An 18,728-nucleotide genomic window follows, 5' to 3' on the forward strand; every position below is an offset into this window, starting at 1 on the left:
GAGGAAAGACACACAAGGCTGTTTCTTTGTTTTATTACAACACTGAATAAAGCCTGAGTATGCAACGTATCAAGTTGCAGCCATTTTGTCTGATCTACTAAACAAAGAACAAATATATATAAAAACACATAAAATATAATCTTTACATTGAAAAACTAAAATCCGTGGGAGCTCTTCATTCAGTGTTACTAACAGTACTAGACATAATTCCAAAACCTATTTTTACAAACCAACCTATCAGTCAGTTTTATCTGGATTTATCAAACTAGAGTCAAATATTGACCAAGAAAATGCTTTGAGTCACTCATTTTATCAGCATGCACACATATTTGTTTTTGTTATAGTACTTAACAATGATAATATAAACAGAAGTGAGCATGGGGATAAAAATAAAAAAATACAACAAAGTGCCATGGTTGCCCTACTGCCGCTGCACCTAACAGGATTGTATGCAGATCCCTCACACTGGAAACTAATCAATCAAATCAAAGTCATTCATTGGCTGAGGAAGACACTACAAATAGGAACCACGCACACTTGTTCAGCAGATGGCTTTTTCTATTCCTGGATAGTAACCGAAGCAGGTAGTGATAGGGTCCTTTTCAGTTGGTGTGTCTGGTTTCACTCGTCGTAGTGAAGTGAAGACAGAAACTTATCCACATCTAAGTCATGGGGAAAGCAATCTGCTAGTTTCTTCCTTTCCTGCGGATTTAAACCAAAAGTCAGAATTACATGACAAAAATATGTATCAAAATTCCCATTCATTAAATGGCAATGAGGTTGCATAAAAAATGATGCTCATTACACACCAAAACACAAGAGTTGGATGGTATAGAATCGATATATATATAATTCGATTCCTTGTTTTTAATGATTGAATGTCATTTTTCCAATCCAAAATATCAAACATTACCTTGTTATAGTTTTTTTTTTTACATATGAAGACTTAGTTGCAGCTTTCCTTTGTCATATCTGATAGAAAACTGAATATCTTTGGGGTTAAGACAAAATAGGCAATTTGAAGATGTCACCTTGGGCTTTAAGAGATTGTAAACATTTTCATTTTCCACTGTTTCCTGACAATTTAAAGACCAAAACAATTAATTGAAAAAATAATCTGCTTGGCGATATGGAGAAAATCAAATATCACAATATTTTTGACCAAATACATTGATATCAAGGAGATATTTTATGTTTGACTATTGGTGCTTTCACAAAATATTTACACAATGAGACTTGTGATAAATAATCATCAGTAATGTGGGTATAATGAATAAGTGGGTAAAGGCAAATAACAGAACAGCTAGAACAGTCTGGTAAGTTCAGAAAATGACATCACTTTACTGTAATGCAGCCTTTAAAATCAGGAAAAGACAACACTTGTGTCATATTACGATATCCAAAATCTAAGATAATATCTAACCTGATCTATTGATGTCAATATATTGCCAAGCCCTAATCTGTAAGGTACATAGTTGTTAGTTCTAGCTCTACATCTAACTTCATGTGAAAACAGAAAAATGCTGAAAAAGCTGAACTTGTCTATTACAGAAAACAGGGATAGTTTTAACACCATACATTTTAAACATATGTCTACTGAATGGCAGATAGCTTGTATTGTACTCACCCGGTCTGTCTTTTTGCTGGGAGATTGTTTAGACTTTTTCTTTGCAGGCGGGCTGGCTGTGGGAGAAGACGGTTTGCGTTTTTTAGAGCTCTTTGAGCTCGCAGGCAAATTTTCTCCTACTTCCTCCTGCCGCAAACTGTCCTTCAGTGGCGTGCCTGTCCTGGCGATGGCAGCACGTGAAAGAATCATAAGTGTGTGAGCAGCCATGTTAATGCTGTTTTCACTGCCAGCCTCACTGGCTGGGCTGCAGGTGGGGACATCCGGGGTGTTGGGGGGCATTAGATGCTTGGGAGTCCCCTCTCCATCTCTACCTTTCTTTGGTCGGGAAGGAGTCCTGGGACGTTCAGCTGACTCCGCCTGGTTACGGCCAGTCCCAGGGGTCCGGGGAACACTACTGTCTGAACTGCCTACTCCAGGCCTCTTGATGGGGGTAGAAGGAGAGCTGAGCCCCTGGATGTCCTGCAGCATCTCCGCTGCCTGTTTAGCCAGAGAGCTGGTCTTTGAGGGTGCTTTTGTAGCTTTGGACTGAGGATTGGATGCAGGCTGGGTGACAACTGGAGGGCTAAAGTCTCTTAATGTTGAGGATGAGGGTGTTGAATGTTGCTGCTGCTGCTCTTGCAAGCTACCCTTAATTTCATTCTCCTTGTTAGCTGTAACATTTGGCATCTCCTGAGAGGGAGTTCTCTTTTCTGTACGCCCCTCACATGATTTAACAGGAGCTTTTTCTGCCGGTTCTTTCCTGCAGCTCTCCTCTTTCTCCTTTCTAGTTCCTGATTTCAGTGCAGAATCAGAGGACAATGACCTAGAAGTATGAGCATCCTTAGCTTTTGCTCCATTACCATCCTTATCATGATTGGATTTCCTGTCAATAGATTTTGATCTCCTTCCTGATTCTGACTTTTTCAAAGTCTCAGGCTGTGAGGCATCAACCCTGCTGGTACTTGCACGTTGAGATTCTTCGTTATGGATGCTATGATCTTGTTTGCGAGAGTTCTTTTTGGGAGGATCTTTCTGGTGCTGTTGTGGAGGCATGGCCTTTTCAGCCTCCTTCAGGAAGCCTCCTCCAGTCTGGGGATCGGCTGAGCATCTGACAGTCTCTATCCTCCTCTTGGGCTTGTTGCCACCCAAGATAGTAGGTTTTCTTCGAGCCACTGACTGTGTATTATCTTTCTCAGTCTGCTGGACAGATTGTGATGTGGATGTGTTTGTAGCTGGAGGTTTGGTGGTCCTTGTTGTTTTAGCAGTTTGTGGTTGAACTTCTGCATTAGAGTCAAAACATAAAATTCTCCTATGTCTAGTATCCTTTGCCGTTTCCTGCTGGCCTGTGTTTTCAGCCAACACTGGTTGAACCAACTTACCAACCAGGTTTTGCTCAGTGCCTGGAATTCAAAGAAATAATGTCAGGAAAATAAGGCAGTGACATTAAACATAAAGCAGATTAACACAGAGGACATCCTTCGGCAACAAAGTAAAAGGATATTAGGTCATTTTCAGTCATTAGATACCGCTGCTCCAATTTAACTTGTAACTTACCAGCAGGTGTAGACCATTTTATTGCCATTGTGGGAGACTTGGGCTTTAAATCTTCTGACTGCTGTACCAGTACTGGGTTTGGTATGGCAACAAGCTGTAAATATAACAATGTTGATAAGTTTTATTGTTCTGGATATCGCTAATAGTCTTCAACCCCTTGATGCAGCAATGTTCATTATATCACACACTACAAAACAATACAGTCTTGGATTGATTGAAAAACATTAACAATTTTGCAATCTTGCTTTGTCCTGAGGAAAAAGGCCATGGCATCTTTAAAATTGTAAGTGTTTATTACTTTGGAAGGATAACGGTTTAGTAAATTGTATGGTAATCTGCCAAATAAACAATAAGATGTCTTATGTTCACGTTCACATTTTGGCCTTAGAGTGGCACTTAATGGGTGAGCAACATTTGGATTCATTCTTTTGGACACCAAATTTCATAAATGCTGCCCTTGCTTTGGAAATACATCAAAGAGTGGTGCTAAAGGAAAGCTCAGAAAGTCGTCCAAAATAGCAGAGTTATGCTTTAGGCAGCATGCGCTTAGTTAATCTCACGGAATTCTGCCCATTAGATCTCAAGATACCTCGTCACGGACAAAAGTGTTGGTCAAAGCGAAATTTCCTCCAAGGGACAGAATGATAGATGAAAGGTTGGAGGAATACCAGAATGATCAGGTATTCTGGTGAAAATGATAAGAAAGGTAATACTTTTTGACTCCCAATTTACGAACTGCAAATGAAGGTATGTTACCTGATTGGACACCATCTGGACCTTGCCCAGAGTATTCGGACCCATAACAGAAACAGGGAGCATCATGGGCTTATTAACAGGTGATGGTAGGATGAATGTTGACCCTGCACAAAAAAAAATAATAATAATATAGATAATTCTAATGGGCTTGACAGACAGTAGGTAATGAACAACAAAGATAAACTAAACATGCCGCCACCCCACCCCCCCTGCACCAGGGACAACACACAATAGATGATGGAAATTAACTAGGCTTGTCAGCTCAGAGGAGAAAGAACAACAAACTGAACTCTGCTCAACCACAGTGTTTTCATGAATTTTCTGGATTAATGTGGATGAGCACCAAATTGTGCATTGCTTCATAAGAACAGAACTCATTATCATTACACATTATCACATGTTCACAAATGGGGCAGAAGCATCATTGTCTATTCTTTGTCAAGCCCAAAGTCCTTCAAGGGGAAGAGTGCCCCCTTCACAGTAAGTTTAGAACACAAAAAATTCAATGAAACGAAAATGACGAACTAAACATCAAAAGCTGCAACTACAAAAATCAAACCCCGCTAGTGATAATAGAGTGAGAGTGGGATGAACTTTTGTTTATTGAGATGACTCAGTGTCTGTTGTCTCTTACCGGTGGAGTACCCTCGAGAGCGAGTTGGTGTGGTCACCCCATACTGGTTGGCAGGCAAAGGCGGTCCCTTTGCGACACCAGCAGACAGTAGCACCTGTCTAGTTTGAGCATCTGTAGTCTGGGGTTCAGTTACAAGGAAATAGCTGGCAGTGGCTCCTTGGAGGGTAGGATTAGTGGTGTCCAGGGGTAGTTGAATTATGTAGTTTTGCTGGGCCTGTGATGTCCCTGTTAATGGGGATGCAACTAGAGCCCCAGCCTTACAGCTGAGAGGACTAGCATATGCCTCAGCGCATTGTAAGCCACTAACTGCCTGTGCTGCCTCATCCAAGTTGGCCTTTGGTGTGCCGGGGCCTCCTCCAGAGGACTTTGCTGGAGAGGAAAGATATATGGTGGGTATCTTGTCTCTGGAAATGCTAGAAATTGCCTGATTCAAGTTTGGGTCACTGGAAGAATCCTCATCCTGGTTATCGCTGATGATGATCTTCAAAGAAACTATATTACTGGAATCAGCTGCAGCCTTGCTTGGGGTGGTGGGGTTGGTAGTTGGAGGATTAGGTGCTGCACCAACTGGGGCACAAGACGGTGAGGAGGATGCAGGTGAGACAGGTGAGGATGAGGCAGGTGTAGCTGTAAGCGTTGCAGAGGTAGAAGCAGATGTGGGTGAGATAGGTGTTGCTGTGAACGGTGCAGCAGTGGATGAAGACAAAGGCGAGGCAGGCAGAGTTGTAAATGTGGAACTGCTAGAACAAGATGTGCAAGAGGCAGATTCAGGTGTTACTGAGAGAGTAGACTCTGGTTGAGTGTCTTTTCCATTGCTTGGATTTGACATATGAGGTAGGTCAGCAATCGGCATTGGAGTTAGTTCAACTTGTAAAGGAAACAAAAAAGCAGGGGGGGCTGTAGCCGGGTGCACTTTCGATCCTTGTGCAAATGCAGGAGAGGGAAGAATGTTTGATTCACTGGGGGCAGTTGTGATGGGGGTGCTGTTGTTTGTGGCAGGCTCCGGAGTGTCTATACTGTCTAAAGGAGGGGGAGGTGTATTCAACGGTTCATCAATATCCATTGGTGTTACAAAAACACTGTTATTTAAAAGTGAGGCCTTTTCTTTTCTGTTCGAGTCCACTGCAGCAGATGAGACACCTTGGTGCTCCCATGGACTCACTAACAATTTGGCTAAACTGTTTTCAATTCTGGATGATTTGACGCTGGGGCCAAGTACTGCCTTCTTTAACAAGGAGGGAGCAGTAGACTTTCTGGTCTTACGCTCTTGTCCAGCTCTCATTTTCACTGTCATTGGTGTTGTAGCCAAAGCCTTAGAATCTTTGTGTGTAGTGCCTGAAAAAATTTAATAAAATATTTAATGAGTATTCTGTCCCCATCTGTGTATTTATAATACACAGTAATAGAGTATAATTTTATGTAAAAAATACACATCCACAATTAGTATTTGACACAAAACCAACAATTTATCTGTAAAGTGTATGCAGCAATCAACAAATAGTGGTGAGTCTGCAAACTCTTGTGAAGCTCGAGAGTTTTTCCTGCTCTCGACATGCACTAACAACAAGTGCTAAGCTATGTTGAGATTATAAAATATATATTTATACCTGTACACATGCACACACTTTACATGGAAAGTTGTTTAAACTGGAAAACGTAATTGAATTTTAACACCCAAAATCTCAATTGATTTAGTGAACCACTGACAGCCTGTTTCTCACTCTTCCTTCCAGTGTGGCCATTCAAAACAATTGTAAAGACTTTCGAAGTGGTCTGACAACATGTTAGAAAAACAAGTTCTGTTCAAGCCTAACCACACCCTACACCCTTTTCACCCTCCTTCCGACTTTTCACAATGAATTACAAATCTGACAGTATCCACAGTGTTTTAATAAAATATGAAGCTTTTCCTCCCTTCCAAACTTTGAATTCAAGAAACCTGCCTTGATCTTCTGTGTGTTCTGAGAGCCTACCAAGGTTATTATAGTTTTGCATTTTTCATTAGTTTTTTTTTATTTCGTTTTGACTTTTTGTTTTCAAATTCAGTTTAGTTTTAAAAGCGGGTTTGCTATTTTAGTTTTTATTTTTTGAAAATGCTTTAGTTTTAGTCTTTTTTTGTAATATGGGTTATTTGTTGGGGGCAAGATTCAAAAAGGTCAGAAAAAAAGTATTGTGTAATAATAACTCAACAAAAACATCATACAATTTTAGAAATATGTATTCAACAATAACACCAGTACATAACATTTACATATGATGATGAGCACAAATACAGTATCTCACAAAAGTGAGTACACCCCTCACGTTTGTAAATATTTCATTATATCTTTTAATGGGACAACACTTACACTTTGTACAGCTTGTATAACAGTGTAAATGTGCTGTCCCCTCAAAATAACTCAACTCACAGCTATTAATGTCTAAACTGCTGGCAACAAAAGTGAGTACACCCCTATCTTAAATGTTAAATTAAAATAGCCCCCCCACATCATCACATACCCTTCACCATACCTAGAGATTGGCATGGTTTTATGTCGGTTAGCCTAATAGCTGGTTTGATTTGCATTGAGAGATGATTTTATGGAAAGTACCCCATGCTAATCTCTAGGTATGGTGAAGGGCATGTGATGATGTGGGGCTATTTTAATTCCAAAGGCCAAGGGAACTTTATCAGGATGCATAGTATCCTGGATCCATGAAATAACTTTGCCTTTGCCTCTATGGGAATTTAACATAGGGGTGTACTGACTTTTGTTGCCAAGTGTTTAGAAATTAATGGCTGTATGTTGAGTTATTTTGAGGGGACAGCACATTTACACTGTTATACAAGCTGTAAACTTAATACTTTACATTGTAGCAAAGTGTAATTTCTTCAGTGTTGTCCCATTAAAAGATATAATGAAATATTTACTAAAATGTGAGGGGTGTACTCACTTTGATCAGATACTGTATGTAACAGTCTACACAAGATGCAGCACAAAATGTGTTAGTAACCGTGCCAGGAAAAAACCTAAATAGCTAAAGAACTAAAGAAGACATACATAAACAGGTGTTTTGAACTTTGGTTCGATTAAAGTGTTGAACTTTTTGAAGTCAATCGACTCCCACAGTTGTGTAGACATCCCAGTATCAACACACATATTAACCCACTCTTCCTCACGCTTTTAGTGTTCATGTGTATTTACTAACCAGCAGCTATCGGGTCGCCGGTGAAAGCCCGCCTGTAGTGTTCTCTGTCCTGCGGTTGTCTCCATCATGCTGTCTGGCCCTGGCCCCATACATCCATGCCCTGTACTGGGGTTATATTAACTTCTGTTTCGGGGGAAGGGGGCTTTGCGTTCTCCTTGTCCTGTCACTGATTGTTAAGTTAAGCTAGGTTAGCCTCCTTGTGCGCGCTTCTCAAATGTACTTTCAAATTCGTTTCCCTTAATTGTCCACTTATTTTACCACCTTCCACTTTTATCTGACACAATCATAATCAAATAGGACTCTGCCGCTTTCTTCCGACTTTTGGTACAGCTATGATGCAAGGCGAGGGGCATGGACATGTGTTCAATTTGACGTGGAATGTCGGAATTTCTGGGTTCCCAGTCGGAAACAATGTCTACGGCATAGACTGAATAAAACAGGTCTATGTTCGGAAATGTCAACTCTGAAAGATATAACGTTATTTGTTCTGTGAAAGACATTGACAAAGACGAAAACTAAGGACATTTACTGGATAATTTTATTTAATTTTAGTTAGTTTTGCAAACAGACATTACAGTTTTAGTTTACTTATCGTTTTTTTTGTAATGCCTCGTTTTTATTTTTATTTCAGTTAACAATGTTTTTTCCCACCTAGTTTTCGTTATTTTGTTCGTTTTCGTAAACAATTATAACCTTGGAGCCTACTAGTGTGTTATGCTGTGTTCCATTTACCTCGGAAGTCTGAGGGGTCTGAGGGGTGGTGATGGCGCAGTGGATATGACACATGCCTTTGGTGTGGGAGATCCAGGTTTGATTCCCACTGCAATACGTTAACCAATGTGTCCCTGAGCAAGACACTTAACCCCTAGTTGCTCCAGAGGCGTGCGACCTCTGACATATATAGCAATTGTAAGTCGCTTTGGATAAAAGCGTCAGCTAAATGAAATGTAATAATGTAATAGTAACTAGGAATGACGTCACACCCGAGTTGACCAGTTCAACTGAAACGCACCATTAGATTGTAAGAATACCTGGATCATCACTCTGAAGGGGTATGACTGTAGATGAAGGTCCAGCAGTGTCGCTCTCTTCTGGACTACTGCTAATATCTCCCTCCCCTGGATCGCCATCGGTGAATCTGGTTTTATCTGCAAACACATTATAAAAAGTCTGTTTTGCAATGACTTTCTATTTATTACCCAATTAAAAATAAGTGATTCAAAAGTACTCTTTAGATGAAACAAAAAAAAAAGCAAAGTAGGTCATAGTTACTGTAATCAAAGAGCTCAAAGAGGGCGTGAAATGCTGGGTCGGACTCGGTTTGCTCCAGAATGTCATGGATGGCATCGTCACTCATGTGGATTTCCCCCTGTACCCAAGGATATATGTCAGGAAGTAATGTAATGACATACAGGAAAATGGAGTGACCACTATAACTGTTCATGAGGAACATCTTTGAGGAAAAAAAAAATCAAAAAAAAAATCATGCTGTTATGATTTTAGTATTTTGAGTGTTTCAGCACCTGTAATCCCAGGATTTCATCTATAGACTGGTCTGCCTCCACTGTACTGGAAGGGGCCTTAGATGTCTGGGGCGTTGGCTCACTGATATTAGAGATGAAACAGAGAATAAATTAGTACAATAATGTTATAACATGCTTGCAGCAATGGCACTTAATACATACGCAATAAGGTAATGCAGAGGTCCAACTCAACGCTTACTTGGCGAGGATTTTGTTGATGTTTTCAGCAAGCTTCTCTTGTAACGATCTGTCCCCCAATATCTTGTCACGTGCATTTTGTATCACAAGTTGCTGTGGAGATTAGCATGGGTTGTGAAGTCACCAAATTTATGAAATGTGTTGCTTTTAGGAATACAGATAGATAATGTTGAAAATTCTTAGGCCACCTACTATTTTGGCTACAACCAGCTCAATCACGTTAAAAGTTCAGTGTTAAAGCCTTATTGCTCTGTCTGGAGCATCCTGCTATTCACCATACTTAATCAAAAATTAAAAAACACATTTATTTTAGGTGTCCTAAAACAGTGACAATCTAAAAAGGTAAGTCAGCCATAATTTGCTGCACAAGATTGTCCAAGATCATTGTATGAGTGAAAACGCTTGTTTGTTGAAAATGTCTTGGTGTTAAGGAAACCCAACAACTAACATACAGATTTACTTACAGGAAAGTTCTCATCGACGGCCTCTTCAGGTTGGGATTCTGCATTGGGGGCACTGACGGTCACGGCACATCTGCCAGGGGCACCGGACCCACTCTGAGCACCACCTCTCTTCCTGGGGGTGTCCCTGACAGCAGCAGAAAAGATTAGAAAAAGGGGAATGCCAACATGCATCAGGCATGGACAAAACAAAAGAGCACTATAAAGTGCAGTCTCATACAGAAACACCACAAACTGAAGCCTCAACATAACAGGCCAATCAACATTTCGTTTTTTGACTTGTCATAGCAAGCACATGTGTGACAATTAACAATAATGATGGTCTTGTTCTAGTGAAGTGTCCCATTAAGTCATATCAGTGACAGTGAGCCAGCATGCACAAAAAAATACCCTGAAAGTGAAGCAGCTACATAGAATTCAATTCAACTATCATTCATTTTATTTACCTTTGCTTTTTTTTTTTAATGTCATGACATATCAAAGTGTCTTCTGCGAAAAAGGCCTATTTATTAACATCTACTTCTGTACTTTAGTTCTGCACCGAGAAAGCAGCATTATTAAGCCAATTCCGTCTTTAATGCTCTCTTCTTAATGGGTTATGAACATTAACGTCAATTTAGCAATAATAATCATCCTTACCATTTCCGTCTTCCAGGAGACATTGGACCTGGGTTTAGCCGATGTTCGGAAACAATAATCTGTATAGGTGAATCTCCTGTATGGGCACATATGTCAAACATACATATATATATATACACATACAAAAGCAATTTTTTTGTGATTGATGTTAGCTTGCAAGCATGACAAAATAAAAGCTAATAGAGCTTTGCTAAATCTTTCAAGAGCCCTACACAAAATTAAGAAAAACAAGGAAACTTTTTTAAGCCATCTCAAAAAACATAAGATCACTTTAGTTCAAATAAAAAAAACTCGAACACAACATGGTTTCTTTTAGCATCTCTACTGTATTAAACCAGCACAGGGAAATGACCACCACTGCTGAGAATGTAAAATAAATCTGTCTATTTGTTTTTAGATTCTTTTAGATTCAATTTAACAAGACATGTGAAAACAAAACACCACAACCTTCTAAACAGTCACCTCAACTAGTCTGTAAATAACACGACAAATATAGAAAGTATTGCATGTTTTGTCATACTGACTGGGCGTATTTAGTGATTGATTGACATCCTGGATCTGCTGGGGTGTGCCACTGCCGGTAACTGGTCGGGTGTGCGTGGCAGTGTAGCTCACAGGAGTGGAGTGGCCGAGCATGCTGTGGGAGATGTGTGCAGGGCTGATGATGGAGCTTGTTTCAGAAACTGAAGAGCAGACAACACCACTAGCTGAAGCCACAGTCAAGACCCGCTGTCGAGCCATGTTTGCCACTCCAATGCGTGAACGTGCTGCAATGAACAGAGGCTGATAAATAAAAGCCATACATACAAACCCTAAGCAAACACAGAACTCACACAACCTAATTCATACAGTATTTATGGTTACATCTTAAATCAGCAGTTGCTGTTGATTATTTGCACACTCAATGTATTACCAGTGTTTCCCACATTTTGCTAATTTAGCTGGTCAGTTGGATTTGATATGTTGGTGCTAGAGGATCCAGTATATAACACTGTAAAAAATAACACTTTAATCACAATAAGCTTCTGATTAGGGAAGCCATTTTTCATTTGTCAGATGTTTCCAATATGTACAGCTGCTTATGTGTGTGTGTGTGTGTGTATGTATGTGTGTATATATATATATATATATATATATATATATATATATATATATATATATATGCTGGTATCATCCTAACAGAATCTACAATTACACTTTCAACTGCTTTTCCACACATACATTTGCAAAGGTACAAATCATCACAAATATCTTGATGGCTGAGTTAAATGTCCTTGGGTGGGTAACGATAAAAACGTATGGGAGACACTACAATTGCAATGAGCATAAACAATAAAATATTAAATTAAAATAAAACTAATAACAGACTTACTTCTTTGACTTGCTGATAGAGCTGGGGAATTCTGCAATGACCTGAGGCAAGACAAGGCAAGTTTATTTGTAAAACACGTATTTCAGCAACAAGGCAATTCAGACTTAAGTTAAAGATATAGAAGAGTAATGGAACAATATCAGTGATGAAGATCTGATGTCAGCTGAGAGTTTAGATTGTGGTCGGTTTCATGTTAAAATGGTTGCAGTGATTTAGACACTAAATCACTGCAACCCTCTAAATTTTAGAGGGTGAAATTTGAAGCTCATTACTTGATCTGGTTGAGTGTAAAATCCAGCTTTTTCCACAACGAAGTCATCATGGCAGGTACCTCATGACAAGACTCTGCTAAAATTACCAACAACACAAGCAGGATACATAAATAAGAATATATAAACATACAATAGTGGCTACATTTTGTAATGGGAACAATGTCAGATAAGCTCACCTTTTGTTTTGGCAGACACATACTCATTTAAGATGGTAGTTAGGCCTTTCCCAAAGATAGACTATGTGGGAAAAACAATGAATCACAAATTTATGAGCATGACATTCACTTAACAGTTAATGAGGGAGGCATTCAGAGACAAAGGCACACTTACAAATACACAAGCAGGAATAGTCCCATCTTCTGTGGTGTGTTCGGCATACTCTTTCAGATTTTGGCACTCAAGGATGAAAGTTCGGCTTGTAGCGGACAGTCCCTCTTCTTGAAGGTACCCTGGAGAAAGACATTTACCAACAGCCAGTAAGAGCAGCCCACCAAAGCTCAAACGGAACAAGTAACGTTATAACGCTAACGCTAACGTACAGCTAACTTTACAGCTTTGCTTCGTCCGACAACACTAGCTAGCTAGACTTACCCAAAACAAGCCGGGCGACGTCGGACGGTAGCAACATGGCTGCCTGTTGGTTTGATATAAAGAGTGAAGAGTTAGCTAACGTTATGTAGCTCCATGTTCAGGAAAAGTCTCTCATAAAGCCGTTATACAGCGTCTAACTAAAACCGTTCGTGGTATTATTGTGAAGGCGACGTCCGTCGCTTACTCAAAAGGCGGGGAACTCAAGCACGTAACCCGGAAGTTTCAAAATATATCTGCCAATTGGAATATTGGTAGTTGTAGTCCAATCCGAAATGTCAACCTTCACTACACCCTACAGGCTGCTTTAAACATATATATGCGTGTAGTCTATCTTGCATTTCTTCTACATGCAATTTATCACTTTAATAATATTGCGCCCGACTAAACAATACGTTTGTTTTAATGTTGGCACCAAAGTTTACCGGACACACTCGGTTCTAGCCATGACCAGGAAGTGATATGGCCTTTAGGCTTCTGATGCTGGGGCGGGAATTTCCTGCGTGGTCTGCGTGTGCGTGCGTGTCTGTTAATGCACGTCAAGATGGCAAAGTTACCAGGAGCACACTAACAGCAGCAAACTACCCCTGCAACGTAGCACCGTAACGTAGCAGTTCACATTCTGCATCTGCGTGCGTGACAGCTCCGTATCTACAATCAGTACAGAGGTCAGTGAACAGTGAGTGTTTGAATGGACGTTTGTGAATCGAATTCAAAACTAGTCTTGCAATGTTGTGTTGCCAAAGTAGCTCGTCTACAAGGCCAGGCTGAATAGTGGTTTGCTGTATTTAGGTTAACTGGTATGTATTTTATTTTTCATCTCATGTCAAGTTTGTCAGGAGTGCTTTGGAAAAGACAGCTGTGCTACTGTAGGTCACTTCAGTGTATGCATAATGTGGACGAATGACAACATCCTCTCTTGTCAACATCCTGCCCTGCCCTGGCAGGTAGAATAGTCTGATCTACATTGATGAAAGCTGTGCACTCATCCACTGCTAAGCACAATGAGTCTGGCTCTTCATGAACTCCTGGTCTGCTGCAAGGGGCTGGAGAATGATAAAGCTACAGAGAGGAAGGTAATATCACACCTGCATATAAACAGCATATAAACAATGAAATTGGATGCATTGCACCAAGCCAACCAGTAGGTGCAGTGTAAATCCTACACTTTGATAGCTGTCCTCTCTTCCTGCTTCCAGAAAGAAGCTGAACGCTTCAGACGACTCATTCGAACTCCAGAGGTTGTGCAGGAGTTGGATCGTACATCCGGACCTAAAGCTAAAGGCTCCAAGCAACTCACATGGGATGCTGTTTTCAGGTAATCTGAATTTGCCTAATTGTGCATGTGCAACAAAAATGCATATACAGTTATCCATTATAATACCAGTCATGTCTTGCTTCTGAGTGATTTTATGCACACTGCAAATCTTTACATAAGCTTGCAACTGTGGTGTTAATTCGTTGTACCTTGCATGCCAAGACAATATGCCTTTGTTTCCATCTTATCAGTTTAGTTTCACGTTTGTTTCTTTGCATCACTCACAAATGAATACTAGCTGACCTCTGGGAACCTTACTGTGCCCGCACTGTAATCAAATAGAAATTTGACCTATTGTACTTAACAACACAGTAAATATGATTGGTTTTATATTTAGAATTTCTGATTTATTCCAACTTGTTCCACAAGAATCTGTTCTTACTCCATGTTGTGGGAGATACCTGTAAATTGTGTTTATGCAAGAGTTTGGGTTTTATTGGGTTCAGTTATCTTTTAGAGGCAATAGCTTGATAAATAAGCACTTTTTATTCGTTTTTTTTCCCCATGTCAGATTTCTGCAGCGTTATGTCCAGAAGGAGACAGAAAGCATGCAATCAAGCAAATCTGTCACGGCAACTACGCTGGCCACACGGAAAAAGAAGATGGCTGAAATGTGTAGCTTAATCAAATACTTCATTCGCTACGCAAACAAACGTAAGGACCTTGTCTTTGCGAGATCCATTAGTGGGTTACAATACAATGCAGTTTAGGTGAAGTGATTGTCATCTAACTAGGGTGTTTTGTTCTACATTTTAGTTAATAACTTTCTCTACTTCACTTGACTCATTCATCTGAATGGAAAACAGCAAAAATTCTGAGGAGTTAAACATATTGTTGGGATTACAGTTACAGTGTGTGTCGCTCTCTGCAGGCGGGCCTCGTCTAAAGTGCAGTGAGATGCTAAAACATGTGATGGACGTCCTGCAGAATTCATACAGCTGTTCATCCTATGGAGAAGATTATAGCAGCCTCCTTTTAAAGGACATCCTCTCTGTCCGCAAGTACTGGTGTGACATCCCTCCACAGCAGTGGCAAAGTCCGTGGGATATTCATTTTAATTACATGTATTTTAGATAAATGATTTTTAGCAAAATTTCATTAGCACTAATCTTATTTGTTGTTTTGCATTACACAGCGTTATTACTGTTGTCTGATATTGTACCAACTAGTTTAATCCGTTTACTGAATCCCCTTTGTTTATATTTGTGATCCTTAGATATTTTGGACTTGTACTGCAACTTGTTCAACACTTCATCCAAGTCCATCAACCGTGTTTTGGTGACCAGGGTGATCCACACGGTGGTGCAGGGCTGCTGCATGCAGACTGATGGATTCAACAACTATTTGTTCAGCTTCTTCTCCAAAGCACTGCTAAATGCCAGGTGAAGACGTTAACCAACATTTTAAATTGACTGGATCTGATAATTCTCATCAACAACAATTTTGGTGCTATCTTGAAAATCTATCATGATTTACTGTGAACATAATGTACACCAGCTAAATAAATAGATGTACTTATTGTTTTCTTTTTCTGTGATCCTGTTAGGCAGGAGAAACACTTGACTGTTTTGGAGCACCTCGTCTCTGGTCTCAACATCTTCTTGAGATCTGCGGCCATGAACTGTCGGATGAGGGTGTGTCACCTGGGAGAGGAGCTGCTGCCTTCTATACTGTATGTCTGGGCGGATATGAGGCCCAGCACTGCTCTCAAAGAGGAGATTGTGGAGTTCTTTAACCTGCAGATTTGTGTTCACCACCCAAAAGGAGCCAAGACACAGGATACAGGTAGATTGATCTTTTCTTTTTTCTTTAAAACAGTTTTGTTTCTAGTGTTGGTGATACATTTGGTTGTCTGTAGTGTGGTATACAGGCTTTATTGTGGGTTGTGTATAGTTCCATATCCTTGCCGCCATCACACCAAAAATTGCTCTTGGGGAAATTGTTGTGTCTCTGTAAATTATGAGTGTGGTCTAGACTCTAGACCTACTCTATCTGGAAAGTGTCTTGAGATATTCTGTTATGATTTGTGATTATGAATAAAATAAAATTGACTATACAGTTTCACCAACTTGCTGTGAGTAATTTCATCTTTAAAGTTCAAATTGCACCACCAAGGTAAGAGTCTAATACTCAGGAACTCTGATATCAAGCAATCTTTTCAAATTTCTAAACAAACTAAAACTAACCATAAAAGACAATTTTATATCATGAAATTATTGAAAACCAGTGGCTGAACAGGTGGTTTGCTTTGGAAAACTTATTATTTCAAAGTTAATGAACTAAAACCTTAAACCACAGGTATGACCTTAAACAAACAATTAACTAGTTGTCCCCCTCTCTCATATTTTAGGTGCTCATGCTGAGGACTGGACCAGGTGGCGGGGTCTGCTGTACAACCTATATGACGCCTTAATCAGAGAAATTAGCCAGCTAGGCAGCAGAGGGAAGTACATCACGGGTACCCGACACATTGCTGTCAAAGACAATCTCATTGAGCTCACAGCTGACATCTGTCATCAGGTAATGCAGATCAAGTCTCAAGTATGCATACAGAAAATTACAATTTCATTTTAATGTTAATATTTATGCAATTGTACTGCCAATTTAGCTAATGTAAAATGCTGTACATCTATCTTGACAATATTTTTCTCTCCATCTTGTGTTACCTGCATGTAGCTGTTCAGTGATGACAATGCCACCCATGTTTTGGAGGTTACCCAGGCCTCCCTCAGAGCCACCCACATGGGCAGTCCCACCAATGGAGCAGCCAGCAAGCGACGGCGCATCCAACTAGGCTGGGAGGTCCTCCGGGACCATCTGCAGCCTCAGCATAATGACTTTGATGTCATACCATGGTATGAAAATCACAATCCAATTAATATAAGAACATTTTGTAGGTAAATAAGTTAGTACCAAGAATGGCTGCTTAGATTATTAAGCCCACAACAAAATTTCTCTCTCAACCTCTGCCGTACTACAACAATCAAAAAACTAAAAGCAAATTATATGACAGTATCACAGTAGCAGCTCCCCTATGTCTTCTTTTACAAACCGGTCAAATGGTCTCCAGATTTTCTCATACACCCCCAATTTGCCTCTCAATATATACTTTATATATGTCAGTCTCTCCATGGACATATAGTACATTGCTCCATATTCTTGATCCAAGCACCAATTGTAGGTGCCTCCATTTTATTCCAGATGAGAGCTATACTCCTTTTTGCCTGTAGTATAGCAAAATCAATACATTTATATTCTTGAGGTTTAGATTATTTTTTAATTTGTGGTTAAAAAAAAACACACAAAGTAGCTTGTTGTTTCTCTGATAGTTCCCACTCAAGATCAAGCATCATGTTAAGATATTCAAACCCTCTTTTCTCCTCTCAGGCTGCAGATCACTGCAGTGCTGACATTTAAGTACCCGTCCATGGTGCCCAGCCAGGAGCTAATCCCGCTGCTGTCCGTGTTGTACCAGCTCCTGGCAGAGCAGCGGAAAGGAGAGAGGGGGCCGTACGTGCTGCGCTGTCTGAGGGAGGTGGCCCAGTGCCAGGCCCGCTGCCCAGAAAGGGCCCAAGTCCACAGGACGGAGCTGGCCCGGATGTGGGGTCGGGTGTGGGCCCTGGCACTGCGAGGGGTCAGCTCGCCACAAACCGAGGCCCTCAGCCTAGACCTGCTTAGCTCCATTGTCCACGGTGGACTGATCAATATGGACAGAGAATTCTGGAAGCTCTTCTCTGGATCAGCATGTAAACCATCTACGTGAGTCCCAATGTATAGTGTTCAATTTGTTAATACTAAAAATTATTATGATCAATGTGTGTGTTTTTTTGTTTGCATTAAGTAGCCCTTTTTTCATCTCTATCCACAGGGGTGCTGCTCTCTGTCTAGCCCAGGCCCTATTAAAGTGTTCAGCCCCTAAAAATATCATCTCCAGCTCAGGCTGGGACTATGTGGGGGTCACAGAGGGATCTGCATCGCCTAACCTGAAGGAGACCCTCGTAGGCTGGCTGCTGATGACTGATCAGAGCGAGGAGATGGAGGATAGCTCCAGACCTCACCCTATCATTTGCAGGTTGGTGCTGTGTGGTTTTTCCATGTTAACTGTAGATTTATCAGACATTGACTGTAGATAGTTTTATCCTGGTTCAGTACTTGCTTATTTAATGCTGTAAATTGTAATATCTTTAGACTATCTGCCATAATGGTTAAATGATGGGTTGCTACAGTTACAGACTGATGTTCTACAGGGGATACACTGCATGTACAGAAACAGAAATCCTAAGCTCCAAATGTGAATTACACTTTCCTTTTTCAAAACTGTTTGTTAAGATGCATCTATGTTTCTTTGATTTTACGATAAAGGTCTGTAAATGAATGCTTCCTTTTGATCTTGTGTGCAGAGACTTTCCATTCAATCTAGTAGCAAACATCCTGGTCTCCCTGACCTTGAAAGACACAAGAACTGGCCTGAAGTTTCTGCTGGGTACTAAAGGAGTAGAAAGGTGAGGGAAATTAACAAGTCTCACACACTGTACAGAGTACCCAAATCATAGACACGATGACGAATCCACCCCCTTTCAATCCCCTTTTTGCACAATACAAGTGTCAATTGCCACTT

The 18,728-nt window shown here is 40.4% G+C and overlaps 2 protein-coding genes across 6 annotated transcripts in view; one reads left to right on the forward strand and one right to left on the reverse strand.

Moving 5' to 3' along the window:
- Positions 1-17: 17 nt before the first annotated feature.
- On the reverse strand, positions 18-13,230 carry npat (nuclear protein, ataxia-telangiectasia locus). 2 transcript variants are annotated; one of them, XM_028573057.1, is made up of 17 exons: positions 12,796-13,230; positions 12,535-12,653; positions 12,381-12,441; positions 12,205-12,277; positions 11,933-11,973; positions 11,085-11,327; positions 10,561-10,636; positions 9,925-10,048; positions 9,462-9,553; positions 9,263-9,344; positions 9,012-9,108; positions 8,771-8,887; positions 4,551-5,885; positions 3,917-4,020; positions 3,161-3,254; positions 1,628-3,006; positions 18-702 (listed from the first exon to the last, which is right to left on the reverse strand). In XM_028573057.1, the coding sequence occupies exons 1-17, from the start codon at positions 12,830-12,832 to the stop codon at positions 622-624; spliced, it is 4,155 nt and encodes a 1,384-aa protein (XP_028428858.1). In that variant the 5' UTR covers positions 12,833-13,230; the 3' UTR covers positions 18-621. The 2 variants fall into 2 exon arrangements, with proteins under 2 accessions (XP_028428858.1, XP_028428857.1); XM_028573056.1 differs by having other exon boundaries at positions 12,205-12,280.
- The window catches only part of atm (ATM serine/threonine kinase), a 31,233-nt gene continuing 25,677 nt past the window's right edge, over positions 13,173-18,728 (forward strand). The window contains exons 1-12 of one of the 4 annotated variants that reach the window (XM_028573055.1): positions 13,173-13,460; positions 13,624-13,868; positions 13,992-14,110; positions 14,622-14,764; positions 14,982-15,146; positions 15,327-15,492; positions 15,657-15,895; positions 16,461-16,630; positions 16,787-16,965; positions 17,498-17,869; positions 17,979-18,182; positions 18,511-18,612. In XM_028573055.1, coding sequence (XP_028428856.1) covers positions 13,797-13,868; positions 13,992-14,110; positions 14,622-14,764; positions 14,982-15,146; positions 15,327-15,492; positions 15,657-15,895; positions 16,461-16,630; positions 16,787-16,965; positions 17,498-17,869; positions 17,979-18,182; positions 18,511-18,612 — 1,931 coding nt within the window. In that variant the 5' untranslated portion in view covers positions 13,173-13,460; positions 13,624-13,796. The remainder of the gene's footprint in view (positions 13,461-13,623; positions 13,869-13,991; positions 14,111-14,621; positions 14,765-14,981; positions 15,147-15,326; positions 15,493-15,656; positions 15,896-16,460; positions 16,631-16,786; positions 16,966-17,497; positions 17,870-17,978; positions 18,183-18,510; positions 18,613-18,728) is intronic. The other 3 variants (XM_028573054.1, XM_028573051.1, XM_028573052.1) reach the window with 3 other exon arrangements.

Source organism: Perca flavescens, chromosome 3 (assembly GCF_004354835.1).
Source record: "Perca flavescens isolate YP-PL-M2 chromosome 3, PFLA_1.0, whole genome shotgun sequence".
NCBI lineage: Eukaryota > Metazoa > Chordata > Actinopteri > Perciformes > Percidae > Perca > Perca flavescens.